Source organism: Carassius carassius, chromosome 18, assembly GCF_963082965.1.
Source record: "Carassius carassius chromosome 18, fCarCar2.1, whole genome shotgun sequence".
NCBI classification, from domain to species: Eukaryota; Metazoa; Chordata; class Actinopteri; order Cypriniformes; family Cyprinidae; genus Carassius; species Carassius carassius.
In genome coordinates, this window is record NC_081772.1 from 13,648,457 (window position 1) to 13,665,431 (window position 16,975).

Here is a 16,975-nt window from a genome sequence, read left to right on the forward strand (position 1 = left end):
TTGCTAGGGTACTCGGGGTGGTTGCTAGGGCGGTTGCTAGGGTCCCCATGATGGTTGCTAGGGCCGTTGCTAGGGTACCCAGGGTGGTTGCTAGGGTAATCGGGGCGGTTGCTAGGGTGTTGCTATGTGGTTGCTAGGGTACCCGGGGTGGTTGCTAGGGCGGTTGCTAGGGTCCCCATGATGGTTGCTAGGGCCGTTGCTAGGGTACCCTGGGTGGTTGCTATGGTAATCGGGGTGGTTGCTAGGGTGTTGCTATGTGGTTGCTAGGGTACCCGGGGTGGTTGCTAGGGCGGTTGCTAGGGTCCCCATGATGGTTGCTAGGGCCGTTGCTAAGGTACCCAGGGTGGTTGCTAGGGTAATTGGGGCGGTTGCTAAGGTGTTGCTATGTGGTTGCTAGGGTACCCCGGGTGGTTGCTAGGGTCCAAATGATGGTTGCTAGGGCGGTTGCTATGGTAACTCGGGTGGTTGCTATGGTAACCTGGGTGGTTGCTAGGCAGTTGCTAAGGTACTTGGGTTGGTTGCTAAGGTGTTGCTAGGCAGTTGCTAGGGAGTTTTGGCTGGTTGCTAGGCAGTTGCTATGGTATCCTGGGTGGTTGCTATGATGTTACTAGGTTGATGGTAGTTGTCACAGATGGTCACTATGTAGTTGTTATAGAGTCCTTAGCCCATTTGAGCACTTAGCTAATCACTATTAGCATGTAGCTAATCACTGCTAGCATGACTAGCATGTTGGAAGTCCAGTTTGGTACCATGAGTCAAAAAAAACAACCGCCATGTCTGTACGATGTTCTGATGCAGAGATATTGGTCATGCAAAACGGTTGCTAGGGTACTCCATTTAGTTGCTAGGGAGTGGCTTGGCAGCTGCCAATGATGATACTCCAAAGGCTGCTTGCCAATATAAACCAACCCCCATGCCTCCACGATGTACTGATGTGGAGATATAGATCTTGCAAAACCGTTGCTAGGGTACTCTGGTTGGTTGCTAGGTAGTGGCCTAACAGCTGCCAATGATTATACTCCAAAGTGTGCTAGCCTATATGAATGATATAAACCAACCCCCATGCCTTTATGATATTCAGATTTGAAGATATCTCTCTATAATTTGGGTCGCTAGGGTGCTCCAAATGGTTGCTAGGGCGTGGCTATGAAGTGTTGAAGGTGATTCGTGATTGGCCATTTGCTGCCCCAAGTCAAACGAGCCCACCCTGATGTTTCTATGACACTTCTATCCAAAGTTATTCATTTTATCTTTTTCAATGGAAGTCTATGGAGCTTGTTGCTATGGCGCTCTCTATGGTTGCTAGGGCGTGGCTTGATAGATTCAAAGTGATCCTGAGAGACTGATTGGTTGCCTGATTCAAATGAGCCCACCCCCTTGTCTCTATGACACTGTGATCCTGAGTTATGTTCAATACAAAATCCCTATGTAATTTCCCATAGTAGGAAAAACACAGTGTTTCATGGGCGATCCCTCACCGTAGTATGTCTATGGGGCAACTTTGGGGGGCTCTAGCGCCCCAGGGGTACAACTTATACCCCACTGCGAGGTATGATCTCGCACAGCCTGATAGCCTCTTCAAATGTGGTGATTCACGTGTTTCTGCGAAATTCTCTCTCGAAGCTACGATCCGTCAAAATTTTCCGTAATGCATTGTCTATGCGATTTTTTCGGCTGATTTTTCGCCCGCTGTACGAACATCGTACACCCGATCGCTTATAAAAGTCATAGCACACCATTCCCGATTAGGCCGCACGATTTGACGCCACTTTTGTAGGTCTGTGACAAAAACTGCAGGACGAGTTACGCGCCGAAGTTTTGTACGGAAGAAAAAGAATAATAAGAATAATAATAATAAGAATGGAGAATAGTAATAGTGATGCCTTGCCTCCGGCAAGCACCACTAACTAGAATGTACATTTCCTGAAGAAAATGTGAGTGGTGCTTGCAGTGGCAAAACTCGCCCCTCTGTTGCTAAGGTGTGGTTGCTGGGGCCATTGCTAGGGTAGCCAGGGTGGTTGCTAGGGTACCTAGTGTGGTTGCTAGGGTACCTAGTGTGGTTGCTAAGGTACTCTGGGTGGTTGCTAGGGCCGTTGCTAGGGTACCGAGGGTGGTTGCTAGGGTAATCGGGGTGGTTGCTAGGGTGTTGCTATGTGGTTGCTAGGGTACCTGGGGTGGTTGCTAGGTCGGTTGCTAGGGTCCCAGTGTGGTTGCTAAGGTAATCGGGGTGGTTGCTAGGGTACCCCGGGTGGTTGCTAGGGCAGTTGCTAGGGTCCCCATGATGGTTGCTAGGGCCGTTGCTAAGGTACCCAGGGTGGTTGCTAGGGTAATCGGGGTGGTTGCTAGGGTGTTGCTATGTGGTTGCTAGGGTACCTGGGGTGGTTGCTAGGTCAGTTGCTAGGGTCCCCATGATGGTTGCTAGGGCCGTTGCTAAGGTACCCATGGTGGTTGCTAGGGTAATCGGGGTGGTTGCTAGGGTGTTGCTATGTGGTTGCTAGGGTACCCGGGGTGGTTGCTAGGGCGGTTGCTAGGGTCCCCATGATGGTTGCTAGGGCCGTTGCTAAGGTACCCAGGGTCGTTGCTAGGGTAATCGGGGTGGTTGCTAGGGTGTTGCTATGTGGTTGCTAGGGTAACCTGGGTGGTTGCTAGGCGGTTGCTAGGCAGTTGCTAGGATAATTTTGGTGGTTGCTAAGGTGTTGCTAGGGTGCTCAGGGTGGTTGCTAGGCGGTTGCTATGGTAACCTGGGTGGTTGCTAGGCAGTTGCTATGGTAACCGGGGTGGTTGTTATGATGTTACTTGGTGGTTGGTAGTTGTCACAGATGGTAACTATGTAGTTATTATAGAGTTCTTAGCCCATTTGAGCACTTAGCTAATCGCTATTAGCATGTAGCTATTAACTTCTAGCATGACTAGCATGCCGGATTTCCTGTTTACTAGCATGAGTCAAACGAGCCAACCGCCATGTCAATACGATTTTCTGTTGAAAAGATATAAGACTTACGAATTGGTTGCTAGGCTACTCTATTTGGTTGCTATGGAGTGTCCTGGCAGCTGCCAATGATGATACTCCAAAGGCTGCTCGCCAATATAAGCCAACCCCCATGCCTCTACGATGTACTGATGTGGAGATATAGATCTTGCAAAACGGTTGCTAGGGTACTGTGTTTGGTTGCTAGGGAGTGGCCTGGCAGCTGCCAATGATGATACTCCGAAGTCTGCTTGCTAGTATGTATGATATAAACCAACCCCCATGCCTTTATGATATTCAGATTTGAAGATATCTCTCTATGCTCTGGGTCGCTAGGGAGCTCCAAATGGTTGCTAGGGCGTGGCTATGAAGTGTTGAAGGTGATTCGTGATTGGTCATTTGCTGCCCCGAGTCAAACGAGCCCACCCTCATGTTTCTATGACACTTCTATCCAAAGTTATTCATTTGATCTTTTTCAATGGAAGTCTATGGAGCTTGTTGCTATGGCGCTCTCTATGGGTGCTAGGGCGTGGCTTGATAGATTCACAGTGATCCTGAGAGACTGATTGGTTGCCTGATTCAAATGAGCCCACCCCCTTGTCTCTATGACACTGTGATCCTGAGTTATGTTCAATACAAAATCCCTATGTAATATCCCATAGTAGGAAAAACACACTGTTTCATGGGCGATCCCTCACCATAGTATGTCTATGGGGCAACTTTGGGGGTCTCTAGCGCCCCAGGGGTACAACTTGTACCCCTCTGCGAGGTATGCTCTCGCACAGCCTGATAGCCTCTCCAAATGTGGTGATTCACATGTTTCTGCGAAATTCTCTCTCGGAGCTACGATCCGTCAAAGTTGGCCGTAATGCGTTGTCTATGCGATTTTTCGGCCGATATTTCGCCCGGTGTACGAACATCGTACGCCCGATCGCTTATAAAAGTCATAGCACACCATTCCCGAATAGGCCGCACGATTTGACGCCTCTTTTGCGGGTCTGTGACCAAATATGCGGGACTAGTTACGCGCCGAAATTTTGGCGGAAGAAGAATAATAAGAATAATAATAATAAGTATGTGAGATAGTAATAGTGATGCCTTGCCTCCGGCAAGCACCACTAATAAGTATGTGAGATAATAATAGTGATGCTTTGCCTCCGGCAAGCACCACTAATAATAAACTGCCAATAAGTGAATGTGCGATTTCATTCAGCGTGTCTCATTCACTTGTGCCGCCATGCGCTTCTCATCCGTGTTGGACATTTTTACATCAAAGTGCGCATGCCTCTTTGACGCAGCATACAGCGATGTTGGGCATTTTAAACAGTTGATACACACACACACACATACTCACTGGCCACTGTGTTAGTGTGCCACTAACAAACTTTAGTTAGGTACACCTTGCTAGTACTGGGTTGGACCCCCTTTTACCTTAAGGACTGCCTTAATTTTTCGTGGCATAGATTCAACAAAGTGTTGGAAACATTGCTCAGAGATTTTGGTCCACATTGACATGATAGCATCAAACAGTTGCTGCAGATTTGTTGGCTGCACATCCATGATGTGAATCTCCCATTCCACCACATCCCAAAGATGCTCTATTGGATTGAGATCTAGTGACTGTGGAGGCCATTTGAGTAAAGTGAACTCATTGTCATGTTCAAGAAACCAATCTGGGATGATTTGAGATATGGTGCATTATCCTGCTGGAAGTAGCCATCAGAAGATGGGTACACTGTAGTTATAAATGGATTGAAATGGTCAGCAACAATACTAAGGTACGCTGTGGTGTTTAAACGATGCTCAATTGGTATTAAGGGGCCCAAAGTGTGCCAAGAAAATATCCCCCACAACATTACACCACCACCTCCAGCCTGAACCGTTGAGACAAGGCAGGATGGATCCATTCTTTCATGTTCTTTACGCCAAATTTTGAATCTGAAATCGAGCAGAAATCGAGACTCATCAGACCAGGCAACATTTTTCCAATCTTCTATTGTCCAATTTTGGTGAGCAAATTGTAGCCTCCGTTTCCTGTTCTTAGCAGACAGGAGCGACACCAGGTGTGGTCTTCTGGTTCTGTAGCCCATTTGCTTCAGGGTCCGATGTATTGTTTGTTCAGAAATGGTATTCTGCATACCTTGCTTGTAACGAGTGGTTATTTGAGTTACTGTTGCCTTTCTATCATCTCTAACCAGTCTGCCCATTCTCCTCTGACATCAACAAGGCATTTTCATCCACACAACTGCCGCTCACTGGATAATTGATCTTTTTTGGACCATTCTCGGTAAAACCTAGAGATGGTTGTGTATTAAAGTCCCAGTAGATCAGCAGTTTTTGAAATATTCAGACCAACCCGTCTTGTACCAACAACCAGACCACGTTCAAAATCACATGTGTGTACTTTTTCTTCACCAAAAGAGTGCATACTTTAAGGGCGTAGTATAAGTAGGCACACTGAGATTCAGGGCATCTGTTCAGTTCTGACAAGTATATATTCCAATAGTGACTAGTATGTTTTTAGGGAACACGTATTCACTATTAACTAATTTGCTGCTTATTGACAAGAAGTAAGATATGATGTAGTAGATATGTTTAAGCAACGTCGTTCCTGGAGTGCTATTGTCCTGCGGAGTTTAGCTCCAACCCTAATCAAACCCACCTGAATTAGCTAATTAGATCTTCAGAATTAGGGTAACAGGCAGGTGAGGTTGTTTTCAAGGTTGGAGCTAAACTCCGCGGGACATTGGCACTCCAGGACCGACGTTGCCTATCCCTGGGTTAAGGGATCTATCATTATCAGGGGGGTAATCCAGAAAGCAGGTTATGTGACATACCTGGGTATGTTTAAGAGTAAGTAAGTGGATAACCTCAACTTTCAGTTCCAAAAACGGAGGTAACTTTCTGGGTATGTTCGTTGTCATAGCAACTCATTCTCTAGCAACTCATGTTGCAGGGTTAGTTCACTTCAGCGAGCCTTCAGTGGGCGTGACAGATACCGCACAACATTATATAATATTTTTATATATATATATATATATATATATATATATATATATATATATATATATATATTAATGAGGAAGCGATAATATAAGTAATAAATAAGGCAATATATTATTCTAATATGATTATTTCTTTTATTGGCATATATAAGAGTTATCTGTATAAATACTATGTAGGTAATGTTTAACTTAATATATATTTATATATTAAATATTTTATTTATTACATTTTATATTATCTCACACATGGATCGGCATTTTCTATAATGTCTAAATTTTAATCAAAATACATATCTGATATGACTTAATATAAATTAGTATAAAACAAACAATACAATTCACATTCTAAAGGATTAAAGATTAAATGGAAATAAATACAAATTGCACAGCCATCAATTAGGTGGGGATATGCACTAAGCATGTAAACAATAATGAACAAAAGAAGAAGAAAGAAACAGCTTGGTGCGCTTTTTCGTAGTGTCCATTTCTATAGTGACTCGTCGATTCATCGCTCTGTTGAGAATGTCTTGAGTCTTAACCAGGAACATACTCTGAGTTGAATGAACTTACTCCCGGATGTGTTTTTGGAACCACATACCTCGAGTCAGCAAGGTTTGGGGTTAATCAACCGAAAGTTCAGGGTTTAGTTCATGGTAAGTTAACCCTGCTTTCTGGAATACACCTCAGGGATAGGCAACATCGGTCCTGGAGTGCCGCTGTCCAGCAGAGTTTAGCTCTTTAACCCTAATCAAACACATCTGAAAAAGCTAATCAAGGTCTTCAGGATTACTAAGGCTACAGAAAAGTGAGGTTTTTTTTCAGGATTGGAGCTAAACTCTGCAGGAGATCACCACTCCAGGACCGATGTTGCCTATCCCTGCATTAGATCATCTATGTCATGCTGAATAAGGTTTTAATATGTGCTTTAAAACTTCTAATTAACAGTCAATATAGTAGTATGCATGCTGATAAAGAAACTAATTAATAGTGAATATATTTTATTTACTAGTAGTTTTTAATTAGGAAATAGTTCTTTATTTTTATAATTTTTCTTTACTTTAATTTTATTTTATTGTTGGTACTTAATCATTAGACATGACTTACATTTAAAACCTGTGGAGCACCCATCCCCAGCACTGCACATTTTGTATGTCTCCCTTATCTGACACTTCCACAATATATTTACTACTTATTTCAATACTTATCAGTTTTAATGTTATGTTATATTATAGTAAAGTTTTAAAAAATCTGTTTATATATATATATATATATATATTAAATTAATGTATATGTATAAAAATTAATGATATTTATTGTTGTTTATGTGTTTGTTTGTTTGTTTGTAATACATATTTATGGCTGATTGTTGTTTATTTATTTGTGTTTGTTGATTGTTTGTAATACATATTTACGTATTAAACAGTTTATGGACAATCATGGTGTTTTGTCTTTATAGTGAAATTGGATTAGAAATGTATAATAACAACAATAATACTAATGTTATTGCTATCTAGAAAAAGGTTAAAAAAGAAACCAATGAGGGTCATTAATGCACCTTTAAGTGAAGGTTCCAATTAGAACCTTTTCAAAAAAGTTCAAAAATGAACCTTTAAGGTTCCCCCACAGCTGCAATCTCCAGGAACCTCAAAAGGTAAATTTTTGAACCTTTTCTTCTAAGAGTGCAAATGGCAAGGTCGCCAACAGAGATCAGAAAACCATCATTATTGAACCAAAACAAACCAGTTCTGGTGAAAGGCGTGCCATTTTTAACCCAGTTACATGTTAGTTTCACTGTTGTCAAATCTTGGTTTATATTGTACCACTTACAAGTGTCTTAATGATAAAATAATGGTAAAGTACTGCTTGATGATGTTTTTTCCTGTTCCATCTGAGACGAACATACCATGTTCATAAAATGTTGTTGTTATGAAAAGTTGATTCCCTGACTCAATATTAAATTTCTAAGCAATCGGGAGTAATATAATGTTTGACAAATGTATGTGGTGCGATTGATTTAATAAAACATTCAAAGAAAAACATGTTTCTTCATTTTGATGTAACAGAAAAGATATATTTCTAGGATGGGCCTCTGAATCTGCCAAGGAACAGGATGCTGTTAGTGGGATTGTGTCTAATGAAGAACAAGAAGGGGTGATCTGCTATGAAAGGTTTTGTTATTATGCCACAGCAAAGCATTACCGTACATGCAGTGGCTGCTGCTGCCTCAGTGCCTTTCTCATTGACTTCAATTAAAGCCTTGTGGATCACTGCTGAAAGGAAGAGACCACCTTTACTGCTCATACCTGTCAGATCAGCCTTTGTTTCCTGGAACACAGAGCTCATACCCATCTTCTGCAATATTTCTGATAGGGAGCTCTCAACCTCCAGCTTGAACTTTGGCAAGTAGACTACGGTATCCATCTGCATAGCCATTTTGTCTCTTTTGGTCCAATCAAGCACCTTATCAAGGGTCAACTCGCTCTCAAGCTGTCAAACACACACACATACATACCGAAAAATAACATACACAGCACCAAAATAATACACAGGATTATCCATCTTTTAGTGATTATGCCACTTTTGCCGACCTTAAGAAGAGGGTCTGAGCCATCCTGAGTTTCATCTGGAAGAAGGATTAACATGCTGCAGCTGAGCTCTTCCTTTACATATGGTAACTCCAGCACCTGCACTTCATACTCTGGGATGTATCTGAAGGGGACCTTCTTCTTCTGGTACATCATTTGCACTCATTGCATCATTCTTCTGGCTCTCATTCTGATTGTAGACAAATGGAAGTATACATTCAAAATTACTTACAAAATTCAATGCGTTAACTTTATATTTATTTTTCATACACACTCCTGAAATAAAATGCAGATCACGCCTGGTTTATTTTAAATGGCATTTCTTTAGTTGTTCTTGTTTGAATCAGTATGAGGAAGTAGCTTTCCACCTTTAGTTCCATACGAGACTGAAACCAGATTATTGGCAGCTTCTTATTAACGTTATCCGTTCAAAATAGCCTTCTTTATTATTAATTTCTAAAACCAGACACAATATTAAAAGATTGCCATAAAGCGTGAGTAGCTAAGAGAAAAACTACTTGGTCCCTAGTTGAGCGAATGACGTTCAATAGGCTAATTAAGTAATACTGTAGGCTAATTGTGCCTTTACATCTTTAATGTCCGTTTTACATGATATATCAGTGTTATTTGCATTCAAAATATTCTGAAAACAGCCACAAAAGCAACTCGGGCCATTAAAAAAAACGTGGGGCAAAAAGAGAAAAACCACACGGTCTCTAAGTTGAGCGTGAATCAGAGGGTAAGAACTGTCTTTTTATTTCACCGTCTTCCTCCATTAGCCTTTTTAGTGTTTTCTTATTTCGTCTATAGTGAACTATTGTGAACGAGTTGTATGAACCACTACAAGTAAACAGGGAGTGTCTGTCCGAACTCAAAACTGGTTTTGAGGAATGCAAAGTTTCTCAGGGGAACGCAAAGTTTTATGAGAGAACGCAAAAGATAAAAAAAATTTTTTTTCCTCTAACCCCATATTTTTCCCACCAACATGTCCCTTTAGGACATAAGGGTGATATTAAATTACTTGACCCGTGATTTAAGATTTTGGTCTTACTGGCCATAGTCATTCATCCCACTATCAGTGAACAGGCACCTCATCTAGGTTACAATTCTTGTGTTTGGTTTGAGCACCACATTGTGGCCTCAAAGATTAGGCTTCCCCTTGCCTACTCTGACTCGATTAACTACATTGCTGAACGTGATTTTAATTAATTAATTAATCTGAAAATAAATAATTGTAGAAATTACTAATAAATGTGGAAACAAATAAATAAGGCAATAAATACATAAGTGTGGAAGTAAATAAAAGTGAAAATAAATAGAGAAAATAAAATGTGAAATAAAAATATACATAAATAATAAGGCAATAAAAGTATATTGATTTATTTATAATTTTTTATTTGTTTATATATATATATATATATATATATATTTCATTTCTTTGTATATTTATTTATGTATTTATTTAGTTCTAATTTTGTCAGGTTTGGCATTCCATACATGACTGACGACACTTCAACTAATAAAAACCCAAACACCAGCTGATTACCATTGTTATGCAACCATTTTGCAAAACACTGTTAGGTGCCAACGAGTGTAAATGTAACTTTTTATGTTTTTTATGGATGTCCTCTTGCAGTAATTCGGTTGTCCTCTTCTTGAGTTGCCACTTCACTGCTGTGCCCAATTGCACAAGTTTATAAATTATTCTAATGTGTTCAAATGTTCACTGGTTTTTCTAAAAGATGTTATCATGAAAATGTTTAATGAGAATAGCTGTAATGGTGCTCTTCCTGTATGTTGTTGAGAAGGCCCCTCCCTGTGTGTGTTTCTGCTTTATCGAGTTCTCTGGTGTATGCTAGGCAGTGTATCATAGCTTTGGCCGAAAACAGCCTTAATATACTCTCTTTATCACAACCCATCTCATCATTAACTCAGAAAGCTATAGTAGACTATATATAGAACTGCGTTATAAACGTTTTACATCATAATGTTGCAGCAACATAATTTCTTTGGATTTTAGCTCCCCTCACTGTCACTGTTTTAATGCTGCTGTTTAATGAAACTCAATTCTAATTTAGTTATATTATTTTTCAAATCTGCAAAAGGGAATTATGCTTTTATTTAAAAATTAAACAGGAAGAATACAAAACATTTTTGGACTACTTGTATGCTGTCTATTATTTCATCTGTAGTACAACTATCTGAGACAAAGATACAATTTAAAGATCATTTTCAAACACTGATGTGGTTAAAGGGAGATTCCCCAACTTTCCAAATTCCATTTGTGAATACAAAAACAAATGCATATTGTGAAATGTTTGGTTATTTGATAAAACATTAAAAGAAAACACATTTGGGTGTAACAGAAAAAGCTATTTTTTAGGATGGGCCTCTGAATCTGCCAAGGAAGAGGACGCTGTTAGTGGTGTTGTGCCTGATGAAGAACAAGAAGGGGTGATCTGCTGTAAAACTCTGAAATTCTGTTTGACGGCAACTGCCTAACAAAATCACTGCAGTGGCTGCTGTTGCCTCAATGCCTTTCTCATTGACTTCAATAAAAGCCTTGTGGATCACTGCTGAAAGGAAGAGACCACCTTTACTGCTCATGCCTGTCAGATCAGCCTTTGTTTCCTGGAACACAGAGCTCATACCCATCTTCTGCAATATTTCTGATAGGGAGCTCTCAACCTCCAGCTTGAACTTTGGCAAATGGACTTTAATCATCTGCATAGTCATTTCGTCTCTTTCGGTCCAGTCAAGCAGCTTGTCAAGGGTCAACTCACTTTCCAGCTGCAAAAAAACACACACATATCGAAAAATAACATACACAGCACCAAACTATTCAGATTCAAACTATGAATTTTTTTCTGGTCTTGGCAGTTTTGCTGACCTTTAGAAGAGGGTCAGAGCCATCCTGAGTTTCATTTGGAAGAAGGATCAACATGCTGAGCTCCTTCTGTTTATATGGTAACTCCAGCACCTGCACTTCATACTCTGGGATGTATCTGAAGGTGAACAACTTCTTCTGGTACATCATTTGCACAGGCCGGCTCTCATTCTGATTGAAGACAAATGAAGGAATGCATAACACATAGAAAATCTATGTATTATTTATGATTAATAAATGTTTGGGTGTTGCAAGAGTTGCTTGTAAGCACAATCAATTGCAAAATATTTTAAAAGTGACTTCCAGTTTGCTTATGCTGTTCCACCCCAAAAGAAAAAGTGGAAAGTACCTGATTTATTTTAAATGGCATTTCTTTAGTTTCTGTTGCTTTAAATGTGTGCATCCAGTTCGCTTTGACGTAGATGGCATTAACTAGAACTAGTCGAGTCATCCCGGTCAACATTCCAGGCTTGAGAAGATCTTTAACTTTATCTGAAAAACAACAAAGTATTGTTGCACACTTCATATCGGTTTTTTTATTTATCAGTTTAAAGATAAAATGTCTATACATGTATCATTAGTCTAAAATGATTCTTTACAATGTAATAGTTTTTATTTGTTAGCAGAGCTGATGGAACTGATCTTCTCACTCTCTGTCTGCTCTTCCACCCATTTGTTAATGAGCTGTCGTGACTCGTCAGAAGCTCCAATGAAGTCCACAGCCTGAAGGTCAGCGTGGTACAGCTTCAGGGTGGACTCCAAATACTCCTGCAGGACAAAATAAAGACAGTTTCTCAAAGCACACAGAGCATTAGAAAGGTAATAAAATAAAGGTTTTATCTCATTTGAAAAGGAAAAAAAATAAACCACAGCGCATTTGCATTTGAATTACACAGAGAATTGCACATTCTTCTCTCAGATAAAGTAAAGCATGAATTTAGCAAAGCACACAGAGAGCATCAAAATGTCTCATTGAAGGCAGATTAAACTCACAGGTAAGAAGCTGAAGGTTTTCTCTCCATAGAGACGGTTTGCCAGTTTGAGGATGTAGGAGGCTGATGGACTGTTGATAGTTGAGGTGAGGGTCTCAAAATGAGAGTGAACATCAGAGACAGAACTAAAGGACAAAACCTACAAAGAGAAAAACAGATGGGTGAATCTCACAAATCTGATTGATTTCTAAAGTCCATTAAAGGAGTCATATGATGCGAATAAAATTTTTGCTTTTTCTTTGGAGTGTTACAAGATCTCAGTGCATAAAGAAGATCTGTAAAGCTGCAAAGACTGTAAAGTCTCAAATCCAAAGAGATATACTTTATTAAAGTTAAGAGTCAACTACTCCTTCCTAAAACGGCTCATTTTAACACGCCCCCACATGTCTACGTCACGATGTGGAAAGATTTGCATAACGCTGCCCAAATATTTATGCAAAGAAAGAAGGTGTAAGTTTTATTCTCGCTGTTGCTGCCGGTGGCATGTTGTGGAGAGGCTGTGTTTCGTTGTGAAAGCGAAGCTACTTTGTTTGGCCTTCCAATATAGTAAACAACTAGAAATCAGTGGTTAAGTTGTATTCCAGAACATTTTAACCCAATTATTCAGATGTGTTTTGCACATTTTGCAGAGGCCAATGAATGTTTCCTGTGAGAGTAGCCTACAATGCTGGTGTCTGTTTCTGTAAGTGGGGCAATTCCAACTATGCAAAGAGTCTGGTGCTTCTGACTCAGTCTGTAAGTACGTTCTCATGTGTAAAGGGTTTGCCACTGATGATTCAAATGCAAGTTTTGAGCAGTGTAGAGTAACTGTTAGAGCTTGTTGTTTGTCGTTTCTCCGATCACAAATGCAGACATTTTATGTTTATGCAGTGTGATATGCAACGCATAAAAAGTATACAGTAAATCTATATAATCTGTAATTATGTCCCAACTGGATGCAACAAGTGCCTCGTTTGTAATTGGTTTTATTGGTTTTGTCTCATAGCGCTGGGACACACAACATCACAGTTTTGAGTGGCGTAACATTCTTCTTCTTTTGGAGTTTTATGGCGGTTGGCAAATACTGACATACTGGGCTGGAGTGTGGACCATTGATGGAATGGGAAGAACTAAATCAATAAAATAAATAAATTAATAAAATAAAATAAAATAAACTACAATGAAAAACTTCTAACTTCTAAACTTATAAGTGTACTATTTCTCATTCTTCCAACAGAAATACTCTTTTATTATCATAAGCAGATGTAAGTGCATGCTCTACTGTTTCTGGTAATCCACACAGACTATAGTTTCCAGACTCATGCTTAATGATTTTTTTTAAAGCAGTATAGCCAATGTGAAGTCTGGTAATATTGTATCTTCTCTTCTACTACCAAAATTAACTCTTTCAACCCCAACCTAATTTTGAATATGATAAAAATGTCTTCCTCTTTCCTCCTTATTCAAAACTTCTTGCCATCTCATTTTTATTGCAGTTTCTAATTTTAGCATTAACTTATTTGCTTAGTTGAATAATAATTTCTATATGTGATCATTTCAGCACCTGTTTTGCTAAATGATCCACAACCTCATTTCCATCCACTCCCACGCTGGAACCCACAGGAAACATATCTTAATTCCTATCTTATTCATTGTATACATACATAAAATTATTTCATACAAAATGTCTGGTCTTGAAAATCTTCCACTGATAAGACTTGATAATGCAGAGAATTCATCTGAACATATCACTACATTCATTGGCTGAGTATTCTCCATCCACCTGATAGTTAATAATATTGCTACCATCTCTGTAGTGTAAACTCCTACTTGATAAGAAACTCTTTCACCAATTTTGATTTGATAAGTTGGGACGAATACAACTGCTGAAGCTAGTCCTGTCTCTGGATCTTTGGATCCATTAGTGAAAATTGAGAATGCTTGTAATTCTGTTCTAGATACAGTTTAACCATAACATATTTTGCTATTACTCTATTTTTGTCATTAATCATTCCTTCCAAATTAAAGTCTACTAACGGTATAAAGGGAATAACCAAGATGAAATGGGTGACACTAATACTGCAGGGCTCATTTCTACTATTTCACACGACTGGGCTTCCTCTACTGCTATCCTTCCAAAACTTTTAAACTTGTCTGACTCATGTTCTCAACATTTTGCTTAAACCACATAAACACATTTCATTACACCAAATACATAAAATAATGTTCTTTTTAGCAACGTCATATGACCCCTTTAATTAATGAAGGCTACTGAAAACTGAAACTATACTAAAGTTAATAGCACCAATGGTAGCGTATTTATTCATCGTACCTTGGCCATTTCTTCATATGTCTCTCCTCGGGCTCCCAGGTAGACCATGCTGAGTGCTGCGCTGATGCTCAGTGGAGAGAAGAACATGTTTCCCTCAGCGTTGCTCGCGCTCAGAGCCCGATAGAGATCCAGAGCGAAGAGACTGTTAGCACGAGACACATCCTCCATGACTGATGACACTGCTTGAAATACCAAAACAACAATTATTGAGTATCATACTTTATGCATCCATCTTTCAAATCACTTAATATAAATGTAGTATTTCACTTTTATTATGTCCTTTCGGCGTAATTCAGTTGTCCTCTTCGTTGGTTTGACAGCTCCACTGCATATGCTTGTAAAGTGTTTTAAAGTGTTGCCTTATGTAGGAGTGTGAACTGGACGGGGCTCCGCCCTGTGATAGGAGGTCTGCAGTGTAAAAAAGGACCGATTGACCAACACGAGTTGCTAAAATCGTTCATGAATGGCAAGCCATAGTAACATTTAAAATATAAACCGCACTAGTGTCTAATTTAACGTTACTAGAACTTTTTTTAGATACTAGTGTCTTGTCCATTAAGTAGTAGGCCCTACTCATGCATTAGTGCTTATTATTTAGGCACTGGTGCTTTTTTTTGGGTACTAGTGTTTTTTGTAAAGTTACTAGTAATTATTCATTAGATACTAGTACTTAATATTAGATACTAGTACTTATTCATTAGATACTAGTGCTTATTTATTAGGCAGTAGTACTTATTAATTAGTTTAACTATTAATTAACTTATTAATTAGATACTATACATATTTATTAAATACTAGTACTTATTTATAGTATTTAGATACTATTATTTATTCATTAGATAGTTCTTATTCAACAGATACTAGTACTTATTTCAATAATTACTAGTAACTATTATATTGTAACTAGTAATTTTTTTTTTTAATTTTTGCCATTGACTTCTATGGGGATTCGTCACTGAGATATTAAATATTCAGTTTTTACTAGTATGTATTCTTCTAGTGACTAGTACTTAATTTTTATGTAGCCTACTAGTAGTTATTCATTAGGTACTAGTACATATTTTTATATACTAGTACTCATTCATTAGATGCTAGTACCTATTAAATCGTACTACTTATTCATTATATACTAGTACTTATTATTAGATAGTATTTGTCCATTAGATACAAGTACTTATTATTTTAGATACTAGTACCTATTAAATAGATAGTACTTATTCAATATACTAGTAAACATTTATTAGATACTAGTGCTTATTTGAAATGTTACTAGTATGATTTTTTATTTTACTAGTACATTTTTTAATTGAACTCCAAGCCATTTGAACTAACTTAAGACAAGTAAAAAAGCAGGTCTGACTAGTAAGATAATGGAAAACCGTTTTAACATTTAATCTATAAATATCTAATGAATGCTTACTAGTAATATTTAAATAGATACTAGTCGCTATTGCAATAATAATAAGTCAGAAATTAAAAGATGATATCAAAAACAGAAAAATAACGACTCCCTGTTCATTTGTAGATATCTTCAACCACAAGTGAGTAATGTATTTGGAATTGGATATATCTTCATTTAAACAGATATGTTTAAACAGTTCAAATTCACTTTACAACATCAGTCGAGTCTTTGAAATAACTTATTATTGTAATCTGAAATGGTTTTATTATGAATGAGGCAGAAATCATGCCACTTTATATTTTTCTATACAGTGATACAGGTTATATCAATTAGCATTGCATTTTAACATTTATTCTTATTAAAATACCCCAGATGGCTTGAAGAGCACAGATAAAACCACATGTTGTCACAATTATTATTATTATTATTTTTTCTGTTAATCAGAAAAACGTCTATCTGCATGTAATTCAGCTACTAGGCTACATCTACAGCAAAAGATCATGCAAAAGATGAATTTCCTGGAACATCATTAGCGAGTCTCACTTGTGGAATTTTTGCTCGAGGGCGCCCTCCAGCGATGAGTATGAGTGAATAAGAAGTTACATTAAAGCTGCAGTTTTGCCTCTTTGTCGCCATCTATGTTTGAAAACCTGGAATTGCAGTCCTTTGCGGGATTATATTCCATGCTTGGGATGTTATCCAGCAAGGATGAATATGTTTTGAGAATGTGTAGCTGTCAGCCACCACATCGTTGTGGATATTCACTGTACATAGTAATCACGGATTGTAGCCTAAGAATTTTCACCATATATTGTCATCTGAACA

General features: G+C 38.7%; 1 protein-coding gene and 1 long non-coding RNA gene across 3 annotated transcripts; one reads left to right on the forward strand and one right to left on the reverse strand.

The window, feature by feature from the left end:
- Nucleotides 1–2,568, forward strand: LOC132091874 (uncharacterized). The gene is made up of 3 exons (XR_009422155.1): nucleotides 1–355; nucleotides 2,219–2,360; nucleotides 2,395–2,568. It is a non-coding gene; the product is annotated as an uncharacterized LOC132091874 (long non-coding RNA).
- Nucleotides 2,569–7,753: 5,185 nt separating this feature from the next.
- Nucleotides 7,754–15,098, reverse strand: LOC132092453 (leukocyte elastase inhibitor-like). Of its 2 annotated transcripts, none has more exons than XM_059498690.1 (7): nucleotides 15,016–15,098; nucleotides 14,749–14,930; nucleotides 12,439–12,576; nucleotides 12,096–12,213; nucleotides 11,795–11,937; nucleotides 11,449–11,616; nucleotides 7,754–8,460 (listed from the first exon to the last, which is right to left on the reverse strand). In XM_059498690.1, the coding sequence occupies exons 2-7, from the start codon at nucleotides 14,914–14,916 to the stop codon at nucleotides 8,050–8,052; spliced, it is 1,146 nt and encodes a 381-aa protein (XP_059354673.1). In that variant the 5' UTR covers nucleotides 14,917–14,930; nucleotides 15,016–15,098; the 3' UTR covers nucleotides 7,754–8,049. The 2 variants fall into 2 exon arrangements, with proteins under 2 accessions (XP_059354673.1, XP_059354672.1); XM_059498689.1 differs by lacking the exon at nucleotides 7,754–8,460 and adding an exon at nucleotides 10,660–11,348.
- Between the last annotated feature and the right edge of the window lie 1,877 nt (nucleotides 15,099–16,975).